The following is a 12,795-nucleotide window of genomic DNA, read 5'->3' on the forward strand; positions in this document are numbered from 1 at the left end:
ACATCGGAATGGGACGAGAACGAGGAATTCAAACTGGAGTAATTGTTCAGCGACTTCGGTTCCCCCCCAACTCCTTGTTAATCTGAACAAGGGAATGAATGCTCGTTCTACCTGCCTGAATCTTCGGGTCGTCCAAGGCGGTGTCCATCGAGAGTAGTGTGATCAATGGCTTAATCACGTTCTCTCGAGCAAACTCCTCCTGAGCTACATTGTCCCTCAGCCCATCTGGCCCACCAAATTAGCCACGGAAACCTGAACCTCATAGGGGAATCAGCTAGAACATGGACAATAGTCGGGATCCCAAGCTCCCGAACAATGATCCGCACCCGCTCTTGATCCGTCCCAGGTTGAACAAAGCATTTGCTGCAGCAATTTGGGCATCGGGCAGGCCCCCTTCTTTCAGCAGCTTCAACAGGGGCTGAGTTCCACCCTCGTCAACAATCATCTTCTTGTTCCTTTCGTTGTCGCGAGCGAGTGAAGCGAGCTCATTGGCTGCATCAACTCGGTCCTTGAGCTGGCCCATCTGAATCGTAGCGATGTAAGACCAGACCCACGCGAGGATCGGGTCATTGCTGGCGATCGGGGAAGAGCAAGATTGGCACCGTCTGACTCGAAGATAGAGAGCAGCCATTTCATGTCCGCAATGGAGGACTCCAGCAGGGACTGGACCTGATAGAGTTTACAACGGAAATGAGAATCAAAATTCAAACCTTCGATTCTCCCAGCTCAGGAAATGAAGAACTCAGCAGAATTGAATTGCTTGGGGGAGGGGGTGGGGGGAAAAGTGGGAGTTGCTGAGGACCTTACGGAAGTCGGTGGTGGTGGCGATGGCGAAGACCTGGCGGAGGACGCCGGAGCCGTGCTTCTTGCATTTCTTGACGAGGGTTAGGGCTTTCTCGAGGTTCTTGAAGATGTCGGAGACGATGCGGGCGGGGGCGCTCGTAGAGGGAGGGGGTGGAGGAGGTAAGGCGGACGGCGGAGCGGAGGAGCTGGGAGAGGCGGTCGGTCTGGTCGGCGAGGTCGGAGCACTCGGGGCGGGTGGTTTCAGCCTCCTGAGCAAGCTTAATGACCCGGTCAGCTAAGATGATCGGGGAGGAGAGCTCCTCCTGAAGGGTCCTCTCCTCCCCGAAGGGCGTCGCCGGAGCAGCAGTAGCTGTAGCAGCAGCCATTCCTTCCTTGCGCGCTCTCTCTCTCTCTCTCTCTCTCTATGTGTCTGTGTTTCTTGTGAGCTGATGCTTTTCCTTTCTTGGACTTTGGCTCTGACTGACTGACCACTAGAGAGTGTAGAGAGAGAGAGAGAGAGAGAGAGAGAGAGGAGAATTGAGTATTGGAATTTTTAGTAGCAGAAGTCTTTGTTTGTGTTCCTGATTTAATTTTTAATATATTTGCACTTAAATTTTATTAGATTTCAAACTTAAATTTATATATTCCCAATATTTTAATTTTATTTGAGGGAAGGTATGTTGGTCCGTGATCCTATCCCTATTTCCCACCACTTTTATTAATTTGATTAATTTAATTTAATTTCTGAATGAAGAATATTGGATTCTTTTTCTTTTCTTTTTCTTTTTTATGGGGTGGGGGAATCAATAATATAGACTGCCAGGTCAACTTTCCACTAAAAAGAAAAGCCGATTGGAATATATCGTTTTTTTGAATTAAAATTAAATAATTAAATGGAGAATATATGCTTCGTGTTTTAGGATACGTGCAAAAGTAAGCACCCAAAAAAGGATATGTGCAAAAGTAAGGGACATCACACCATGCAAGCTGACCATGATTTGAAGGTCGACTCCTTGCATTACGGGATAGGCGATTGAACCAAATGGCAAAACCACAACCCTTTCCAAGTCGGGATATCTTTGGCAGCCTGACCATGAAGATGGATAAAAGACATGCTGATAAACGAAGTCACGTCGGTCCTTTTAGTCGTCTAGCAAATGGATCCATATACAACAAGGGACTGAAGTTTCCCGACACAACATCCATAGGGATTTCGAGAGTTTGCACAAAGACGAATTGAAAGCAAGTAGAAGAGACAGCTTTTCAAATTTTGCCAGAATTCCACCGGGCAGGATGGGTGAAATTCGAGTGGACAGATATGACTTTTCAAAGCTTTGCCAGAATTCCACCGCCCGGGAAGGTTTTAGCGACCACGTTGTCCTTGACCTCACTGCTGATGTCTTTGGAATCCATATCGCATGACACATTTGGTGGGACATCGACAGCAGGCGAGCAGTTGAAGAATCCATGAGGCTGCAGTACACACGTGCAACCCATTAGTCTCATTGCCGGAGAAGCCATCCTAGGACGCAAAACTGGTTAACAAGCCCGAGGAGAGTATGTAAAAGCGCAAACTACATGTACCATTAGCGTGAAACCTATGCGCTCCACCGGCATAACCGGCCAGTCTTCCAGTCGAGGAACATGAGTGATCCCAAATACATACCTGCAATTTTTATCAGTATCGAGACGATTTGATTATCTTTTGGAACAACCGAAATTGGGATTGAGAGCAACAATTCTTCGACACTATAGGACGATATACAGATATCCAGTACAGAGGGAATAGATGTGGATTACCAAAGGACAATGTTGGTTTCTTCAAGGGGTCTATTCTGCTTCACCCATGTGGGCAATCCTTCACCAACACGTGGATTTTGATTCGGGAACTCACCTCCAGGGAACTTCTCGTACCGTGCATAAGGTGTCACCCAGAGATTATGCTTCAAGAAAGCAGCTCTGCGCAGAAACTTAGCCTCGGAGCCTGCTAATGGAAGACAGTTCGAACCTGGTACAAGCTTGTAGCCAGTTAACTGTCCGTTCCTATTGACAGTCCGAGTGTTCCTCACCTGGAGTATGAAATAGCAGGTGGTCATGCTGAAGAATCTATACGTATATGCTCAAGGATTTATAATTCACAAATTTCCAGCACAAATAGAAAAGCCATATATCAACAAACTAGAATTCCCCTTTATGTTCCCCAACAGGTTCAAATTCTGATCCTAATGTCCAGGACATGCAAACCGTTCAGTATCATGAATAATTCAATATGAGCTTAAAAGGCCGTAAAAATTAGTTCGGAAAACTGGAATATCGACGAAGGCTAGTAGAAAGAGTGCCGTACAATCCAATGGCGGGCAGTCAAAGGATTGCAGTCACGCATCGCCTGCAACTCTGATTTGAGCAGTGTCTCTTCAGCATAGAATGCATTGTTGTGAACATTATTTTCTCCAGGTTCCTCAACCTTCATATTCACCTCAACAACCTGCCAAGATCAGATATAAATCCAAAGTGGAAAAGGCAAATAAGCAATGCTGAGAGATTAATAAAATCCAGTTGAAATACATTATCAATAAAAAATCACGTTAAGAAGCTAGAGCAATGTACCTGATTGTATGCTTCTCCAGGTTTGCAGTCAACAGCCATGTCCATACGAGCGACAAAGAAGTGTTGGTGGACAGGTGCATACAAACCAGGTGCAATCATGGTACCATATTTTCGAACCTCTCCAGGGAGCAATGCTCCTAAGCTCAGAATTCCAGTGAGTTTAACTTCAGCTTCCATCTTTCCATCCTGTATACGTAAGAAGGCAGAATGTAGCTCCATAATATTTCCAAAAGTCCACTCCTTAGAGCTGTCTATCATGTTCCCGAAAGATAAAGTACATATATATATATATATGCAAAGATGGACTATTCAGGAATGAATTAATGATAATATATTTTTAAATCACAGAGGGAATAACTGCATTGCTTGGACAATGTACACGGATGCATAACAGATATATAACAGAGGGTAGGTGCAGGAAAAGTAACATTTGCATTGAGTCAAATATTTGAAATACCGGCCTTTTTAGATATTTTGGACTCACCTGATAGAAGTGCCAGAAGAATCCATACTCATAATTGGCCACAGTGCATATAAAGGACACTGATAGCCGTCTAGACCTCCGAACTTCCGCCAAGCCAGTTCTCCAGTCTTGATGCTTCCACAGGATTCCATGATCTTCCTCATGCAAGCATACACAATTTTCAATCGTTTCCACACCTCCAGTGAAATTTGTAAAATGAGCATCAAAGTACTTGATATAACCCAAACAATCGCATCCCTGCCAAATTGATCGACTTAGGTTAAGAAACAGAGGGCTTGATGGGATTTATTGACACAAGTATGACAAGAATTAACTTAAAAACAGCAAACCGACCTTCTTGAGAGAATGTGCATTCTTCCCGAGGCCGTCTTCCCCAGCATCAAAAGCATTTTTCCTATAATGTGGTTCATTTGGATCCCCATAGGGTACAACCATCTCCGCAAAGCTCAACCTATGAGCTACGGGTCGCCTACCATGACTGCCATCAACATAAGCAACAGAATGTATGACAAGACCCTCCTTGGGAGTAAATCCTATGCGGAAATTCCACTGCCAAAATAAGTAGAATATCAGTACATGCGGAAGGTCAAAAAAGAGTAAGTACAGATTTTCCACAATTAATTGTGACATTCCAGTGACCACTCTACCTTCTGCCATTCCACATAGTATCCACTAACACGGAAACTGGGACCTTCTGGCTGTATTATTTGTAAAGGTTTCACATCACTCCCTGTCAACACCTCCTCCTGTGTTTCACCGGGAGTGTAGTTTCTCAGTGGATCAGCTGGAGGTAGAGGAACAAGTTTACGGTCCTCAAACTCAATCACAACCATGTTTTGCATATCAACTACAATATGAATGCCCTCAACTGGTCGAGCATAACCATTTTCCATAGGACAGTCACTCTCAGTTCTACAGAAAATGAGAGGTTTAGCAAGTCTTCGACTAGGAGCATCAGCATCACTAAAATAACCAGCACACCTACAGAAAGAACATGTAAACATGGATCACAAATAGAAATAATGTAGTATGGAATATCAATAATATTGTACAAGAGCCCATTGATTCCTTAGTTGAACTTACCACGCATCGACCATGACAAGATCCATATCTTCAACTCCCCTCTTTTTCATCGCCTCTATAAACGGAGGAAAATCTTTAACAGCAGCTTCACACTCAGCATACTCAGTTGCATCCTAGGTTTCCGCGGAGTAGTGAAGAAAATCATAAGATAAGGAATCCATGCAGCGTAGCAACTTTTTCTTATAAAAATATTTTGAGAAATTGAGAAATCTATTTCTAATAGTTGATGCGAGAAAGAATCTCTCAAGCCTGAAAGTTCAGGCTAGTCTGAGCTTACCATAGGGGGCTGAACATCAGGAACAGCTTCCGATGAGATCACCTTTCCTCTGTGATGCCCACCTCTAGTAGCAGCATGCACTTCCGATAGCTCGACGACCCATATGCTCGTCTCATTCGTCTTCTTGTTGTAAGTTACAAGTCTAGCTCGCCTTGGAGGGAGCTTGCTCGGAATTATCGGCCCGCCCTTGGTTCGGGGAAGTAATGACGGCTGGAATGGGGGAAAGAAATAAGCATCCGCCAAGGCAACAACATTTTTTTCTGGCTCCAGTAGAACCACTTCAACAAAGCGCATGCTGTCTCTAATCTGAAACGCAAAAGAAAACAGATCAATAACCATCTTATCGAAATTAATCCTAGAAAAGGGAGTATATTGCTACAAAAAAACACGATATGACTCATAAAATAACCTCAGGAGTCGACCCTGCAGCTCTGACAGTCGCCACTGCGACTGAAATTTCAGCTACCGATAAAGGGTCCAAAGGATGGCTTGTTTGAGCTCGTAGCATGACTGGAACACCTGCAAAAATGCAAGAAAATTAACAATCGATCAAACAAAAGAATCGGTAAGATGCAGAGAATCGCTAAGTAATAGTAAAGGTCTTTGATTTTTCCAACCTCGCAAAGAGCTGTTCAGCTGACAACGACAACATACATAAGTAGAACAACAGATTCAGACAAAAATAATTCAATGGTGTTAGGCTCATGGGTGGGCCGACAATCCCGCACATTAACACACCGAACATGTAAAGTTCCATGCACCAGCACAAAAGGCGAAAGGGTCCAAGAATGATGTAAAAGCAAGCAAATACTATCTATGTCGTCGTATTAGCCTTAGCTTTGATGCGTCAGAGCTTTCTCTTTCTCTTGTTTCAACGCTTCTCCAGTTCAGCTATATACGAATCAGGTATGATGTGTACCGAATCATTCATAACCAATCAGGTGATCCGACGAGAACGAAACATGTCGGACGAAATGGATGGAAAAGGGTACCTCCGGGCGTCAGTTTCATTACCTTTGGTCGAAGGATTTGCGGAAGGATCAGGGACAGAGTCGACAGGGCGAATCAGGGAAGCCACGGCGGCGGCGGCCTTCTTGTCCTCGCGGCGGTCGGTCGCGGCCACGGTCCATTCCCCGGAGGCAGAGGCCGAGGAAGGAGCGGCCTCCCGAGGTACGACGACGACGGAGGCGGGGTTGCCCTGGAGGCAACAAGCAGAGGAGGGCGTCGCTTTTTGCGGAGCTGGGGCCATTGCAGGGGGTTCGAGATCGCGCCAAATCCACCGTAGCTGTTGTGAGTCTCAACGCAGTCTACTGACATACAGCAAACCCTGACTCACTCTCTCTCCTGCTAATGCCTCCTCCCCCCTCACCTCACTCTCAGTCCGCCGCCACCACCAACGCGGCCGAGATCGACTCAGGAGCTTCAAGAACTCAAAGCGGGGAGCAGGGACAGGATCAGAGAACCTCAGTGACGGAGATCAGAGGACCTGGGAGGACGGAGACGCCATGAAAGGACGAGTGAACGGTAATGTCAGAGCTCAGAGAGAGAGAGAGAGAGTGAGAGAGAGGTGACAGAGTGGCAGAGGTCAAGAGCCCCCTTTGCTGCTATTTATATGGGAGAGGCCATCATCACGTGCACAACTTCAAGTTGGAAACTTATTTTATTATTATTATTTTAGGTCCATAATTATCAACTTTTTATATTTTTATTATTTTATTTACTTTTTGGGTCAAAATAAATGTCTAATTGAATTTCTTTTTCGCTTTGGATAGGAATAAAATCGTCAGGGGCAGAGGGGGAATGAAACAGGTACATAAATATTTTTCTTTTTAATTTGGTTCTGTCCTATTATTTTTTCATGATTTTATTATTATTTATTTTATGGAGAATAACCTGAAAAATCAATTACTTTCAAAAATTCATCGATTTATTAATTTTTTAAATTTTGACATGAAAAATCACAACGTTTACTTCCGTTTTTCTGACTTATCACTCCGTTAATTGGACAGTCAAAACTGCGAACATGATCGTTAATGGCGTGCCTACGTGGATCATATGCCACAAACTTCTCAACGTAAAAAATAACATAGTTTGCTTTTTTCATCATCTACCAAATATCAATAAATTTTTCATCATCTACCAAAATATCAATAACTTTAAAAAATTACATAGTTTACTTATATTTCCTCATCTACCAAAATATGGCTTCTTTCAGGAATCACATATACCAACAGTTATATGTATGTTGATTTGAATGTTAAATGAATTTTTAACAGAAAAAAAAGTGTTACAACAGTTATAAGTTCGTCATTTGCAAATCAAAAGAAAATCCATATTTATTATCACATTAAGTAATATATAAACTCAGATATATTATACTGGAAAGAATAACCATTCAAATAGAAACTTGTTTACCTCAACTTCTATAAAATTTTAGCATGGTTTAACTTGCCGGACATAATTTCTGTCATATGGTTATTATATAATATGTCTAAGTTCCTATCTGTATACCTATCTATGAAAGCAGGATAAAAGTTGCTTGTGCTAGATTGTCCTAAAACAAACTTCATTTTTGAATGGAACTTTCTCGATCTTTTGAGATTTTCCTAAATAATAAAATTTTGAATTTTAGAATTATATAAATATAGATTTGTGAACTCGTTCATTATTTTATCATTTTTCTAAGTTTTCTTTATTTGTTAATTTTTTAATTTTAAATTTTAAAGACAAATAAATATAAATTTGTGAAACCGGCCATTATTTTCTCTTATTTTTTATTTTTTATAAAAATGAATTTTAGTTTTATTTTTAAAGCATATAGATATAGATATATGAGATCGATCATTATTTTTTCGCATGTCTGTAGTTTGATTTTTGGTACATTCACAGTTAGATTTTTTTATCTGAGTTCAACTATTTATTTTTTTCTCACACAAAACTTTTTTAGGATTTTTCAATTTTGTGTTTGTAGTTTAGGTGTTAAATTTGGATAATGTAGATGTGATGAGTTTCTATCTTCAGTATTTTCATCACATCCGCATTATTAATAACAATTGGTCCCATAAATCTATATTTACATGAACCATGCCAAAATAACCATGCCAAGATAAGTTGAACTATGCTGAAGTATTCGGTCCCAAGGTCCAACAAGTTCAACCATGCTAAAATTTTATGGATGTTGGTGTGTACAAGTTTTGTTAGAATGATTATTTTGGCATGGTTATTGCTTTTGCAGTATAATATGTCTAAATTCTATATTATTTAATAGGCAAAATATATAAATATTATTTTGATTTGCAAATGACAAACTTGTGAATTGTTTTAATGCTTCTTTTCAGTTAAAAATTATTTTAACATTCAAATCAACATACATATATATAAATTCATAATTCAAACTTATAATCATTCAAAAAAGCCATATTTTGTTATATGTGATTTTTTAAAGAAGTCATATTTTGATAGACGATGGAACATAAATAAACTATGTGATTTTTTAAAGTTATTGATATTTTGGTAGATGAGGGGAAAAAAGAAAACTATGTGATTTTTTAGGTTAAAAAAGCTTGTGACATATCATCCACGTAAGCAACCGTTTGCCACATCAGCGCTGTTAACGGCCACGTTAACGGTTTTAACGGCTCAATTAAATGATTGGTAGATCAGAAAAATGAAGGTAAATATTGTAATTTTTCAAACCAAAATTTTTTTTAAAAAAAAATTGGTAGATCGATGAATTTCATGAAAGTAATTGATTTTTCAAACTATTTTTCCTTATTTATTATCGTCTCATTTATTTTATTTATCGTCACATACATCTATATTTTTTTAAAAATTGCAAGATTGTAAACTCCTACCAATAAAAAAAAAATTTGTTAGGTATCTATTCTCGGATAGTTAAGTGGAGATATAAGCATGTTAAACTCATAAAACTGTAAAAAAAATTCGATATTTGAACTTATAAATACATGATAATGCTCGTCAATACCAGGGCTAGTCTCGGTATCATATCATGGTTTGAAAGTATTATCAATCGAGATAGTGATCATAAATATGTATAATAAAATAATTTATATTATTTCTTTTCCATTGTATTATTACTAGAAATGATCATTTAGGAATTTTTATGCATGTTCTTGTTTTGTTCTCAAGGATGGAGATGCAATTACCTCATATGACTAACATAATGTTTTCAAATTTTTTCCCTTTAGGATAATATTAGATTGCTGAGGAAAGAGCAACTCGAGTGGCACAGTGAATATACAAGACCTCGAACAGACACGACAAGTGCGTACATATATAGAGAATTATAATGGTTGCGAGGAAAACATGCAACCTTGGGACTACATGATGAGTATTGAGAAGTCCTAATCCGACTGTAACCGACGTCAACATTTACGGATTGGCGTTTTGCTTCGTCTTTTTGAAATTGAGTTCAAGATGTGGTCATGCATATTTTGGGGGTCTTATCAAAGGGGACCAGCATGATAAGGGGAGGAGGGGTTAATAATATGACAATGCATTAGAAGCCAAATATATATACGTCGACTTCGTGACATTAGCATGATAAGTCCATTGGGATATGCATATTTGCATATAAGGACTCCTTTTCTTCGGAATTTTCATTCCAGGGTCTCACCATATTTTGTACTGCTCTGAGTAGGCATGTACAGGAAGAAAAGGCCAAGGAATTAATTGAGAAAAATTAAAGCTACAGCTGCAGTATATTATTATAGTATTTATTTTTATTTTTATTCTTTTCCTTTTTTGTCTATTCTTCTCGAGAGATCTCCATGTAATTAATTTTGCCTTCCTATATATATGTAATGTTGTACAATTAATGTTTTACCTGTCTTCTTCCAATTTTGTCCAAGAAATTATGGCCCATACCGATACTATGCATTCATTTCACCTATCTGTATCCTTTAATAAATCTCAAAAAATAATATATATTTATATATTTGTGGAAATAAATATGTAATGGGGTTAAGGGAGCAGTTGTCTTAGAAAGATAATCTCTTTATATAAAGCGAAAATTTTAATTAAACTTTGAGCTTCTTTTGCATGGTATGTTTGTTATGTGCTTGAGATACTACTGGATTTTTAAGTTTACAGTTGTTTTTCTTTTATCCAAAAAAAGAAAAGAGCGATTCTTAGAATATCATTCTATATATGTGTACAACATTTTCTGAAGTTATGTACCGAATATAGGAATTAATAAAAGATCTATTATTTCTTTGCTAGAAAAAGCAAAAAATCTAAAAAAAATTAACATAAAGATTACAAGCAGAATTAATGGCCTTTATGAGTTTCTTATTTTTTCCACAATTACCAAAAATAAATATTGAATAATTATGTAAACAATAAATTTTTTATTCCATATGCGCTGCATTTATATATATTAGAAACTTCTCAGTGCATAGAATGGCTAATTCGCGTGTATAGCGTTCCCATGGTGATGTTTTCTTATTTCCAATACAATCATAGTTGAATTACTTTGGAAAAGGAAAAAAAAAGAGTTAAGTGTAAGAATTGGAGATGGAATTTAAAAAAGATATAAAAGTAATGTGATAGCATGTGGAATTGAGAGGTTAAGGGAATAAAGCAAAGTAGACACATGAGACAAAATATAAAAGGAAAATAGTATTAAGTCGAAAATATTTTCATTCAATTCTTCTCTTTATTTTAAATTATATCATCATATTTAAATTACCAAGATAAGGGGTACTTTTGACTTTTCAATTGTAACATATAAATATAGTAGTAATTGCAGTTTTTGATTAAATAATAGTATAAGATATATAAGATAAGATTCCATGTATAAGATATATAAGATAAGATTCCATATTTTTCTTCTTCTTCTTTTTTGAAATATATGACTTATTTTTCATTTTGATAGATACGATATTCAAATAGTTACATCTTCTTTACCATGAATCTTTATTTTTAGAAGTTTTATGACTAAGAAAAAGGACTTTTCATGAAAAATATAATGCAGTGGCACGTATTTTCAATTTTCATACAAAATTATGACGTTTCAAGGCCGATTTCACATCAATGGGATTTTCAGTGTCCATTTATTTCTTTTCAATTAGCCTTGTACTATGACACGTGTTTCCAATTTCCACACAAAACTATGACGTTTCAAGATCAATTTCACATCAATAGGATTTTCAGTGCCCCTTTATTTCTTTTCGACTAGCCTTGTCTATGTCTGGGTCCCTTATAATTGTTATTAAAAAGAAATTACCAATAGTCTCAAAATAAATCGAGATTATTACCTATTTAGATTTCTAAACATGGATTTGTATTGACTTCAGTGTACTTATCAATGTGGTTGACTACTCCCACCGAGAAGCTATAGCTGTAAGTGTAAGTTGAGCTCAGCATTGACTAGTAGAGGAAAAGCCATCGCACTGAGAAGGAAATGCAACCATTGACATTCTAAAAGCTAAGCTAAAAGCTTATCACACTTCATTATTTTTCCTCCACAGATAGGTTATAAGATGAAGTGGGAGAAGCAGGATGTCAACTATGATATAAAAGAGAGATGCTAATTCCTCCGACCAATTCCTGCGATTTTCTGCCGACACACTCATAGTGGCAATCTTGTAATTTCAACATAAAGCAGGGGCATTTGTAATTGCTGAGAGGTTCGGCCATTCGGAGGATGAAAAGTCGGAGGAAATAGCATTTTTGGACATAAAATATCAGGGCTTATAATTATAGCTATATAGGCTAGTAGTAGTCAATTTAATAAGCTATAATGATTAAAGGTTCTTTTATGACGAGGATTGCTCCCAATTCATCCAATTAATTCTCACGGTTCATGTAAATATCTTCCACAGTCATGGAACGGGCAAGTCCGGTAATACATGTTGTGCAAATGGGTCATCGAATGATATTCTCCAACGTTATTTCATGCAGACACAATTTTAAATTTTTATTGTGGAAGTCATGTCATTAGATCAGCAACCTAATTTAATTGGGTTATAATGAATATTTTTTAAAATTATATATATATATCATTATCATGTGTGTCAGATATTATAATGGGCGCCTTTTTAAACTACCTATCGGGGTCATCCTTCTTGAAAGGGAGCTCGCGATGATAATTAGGGTGGGAACCAAAAATGACATCCACTTGATAATGATGCTCTGTCCCTCACTCACTCCCTCACACTTTAAAAGTTAAAAAGGAAAGACAAGCTGACTCATCTCTCCTACACCTACCTCCATTAATGGTAGTATATGAAATGAAAGTAGCAGTGGATTTTTGTCCATTTCCTTTCTTAATTAATTATATTTACCAATGATCTCATCTCAATTCATAAAGTAGAGTGATATTCGACGTTAGACATCCAATATTATGATTGTGCCCTCGCGCGGGTATATAGATTTTAGCAGCTAGGGGTGGAGTTTCTATACAAGGTCGTATGCTTTAATTCGTTGCTAAATAAGTAGATTTGACAATCTATGGGCAGGATAAGGACATAAGATTCTCCCCCCCCCCCCGGCCAAGAAAGTCATATTCTTAGACAATACTATCGCGTGCCATCCTGCA

General features: G+C 38.3%; 2 protein-coding genes across 2 annotated transcripts; both read right to left on the minus strand.

The window, feature by feature from the left end:
* Positions 1 to 274: 274 nt before the first annotated feature.
* LOC116190438 lies at positions 275 to 1,169 on the minus strand. Its single transcript, XM_031520119.1, has 3 exons — positions 1,030 to 1,169; positions 808 to 938; positions 275 to 669 (listed from the first exon to the last, which is right to left on the minus strand). The coding sequence occupies exons 1-3, from the start codon at positions 1,167 to 1,169 to the stop codon at positions 275 to 277; spliced, it is 666 nt and encodes a 221-aa protein (XP_031375979.1).
* A 657-nt stretch (positions 1,170 to 1,826) lies between these two features.
* On the minus strand, positions 1,827 to 6,821 carry LOC116190437 (copper methylamine oxidase-like). Its single transcript, XM_031520118.1, has 12 exons — positions 6,249 to 6,821; positions 5,644 to 5,753; positions 5,235 to 5,540; positions 4,958 to 5,070; positions 4,522 to 4,855; positions 4,208 to 4,423; positions 3,875 to 4,111; positions 3,391 to 3,576; positions 3,128 to 3,268; positions 2,584 to 2,852; positions 2,368 to 2,449; positions 1,827 to 2,256 (listed from the first exon to the last, which is right to left on the minus strand). Exons 1-12 carry the CDS (start codon positions 6,481 to 6,483, stop codon positions 2,110 to 2,112), a joined length of 2,376 nt encoding a protein of 791 aa, XP_031375978.1. The 5' UTR covers positions 6,484 to 6,821; the 3' UTR covers positions 1,827 to 2,109.
* Between the last annotated feature and the right edge of the window lie 5,974 nt (positions 6,822 to 12,795).

Source organism: Punica granatum, unplaced genomic scaffold (assembly GCF_007655135.1).
Source record: "Punica granatum isolate Tunisia-2019 unplaced genomic scaffold, ASM765513v2 Contig00436, whole genome shotgun sequence".
In the NCBI taxonomy this organism is placed as follows: Eukaryota; Viridiplantae; Streptophyta; class Magnoliopsida; order Myrtales; family Lythraceae; genus Punica; species Punica granatum.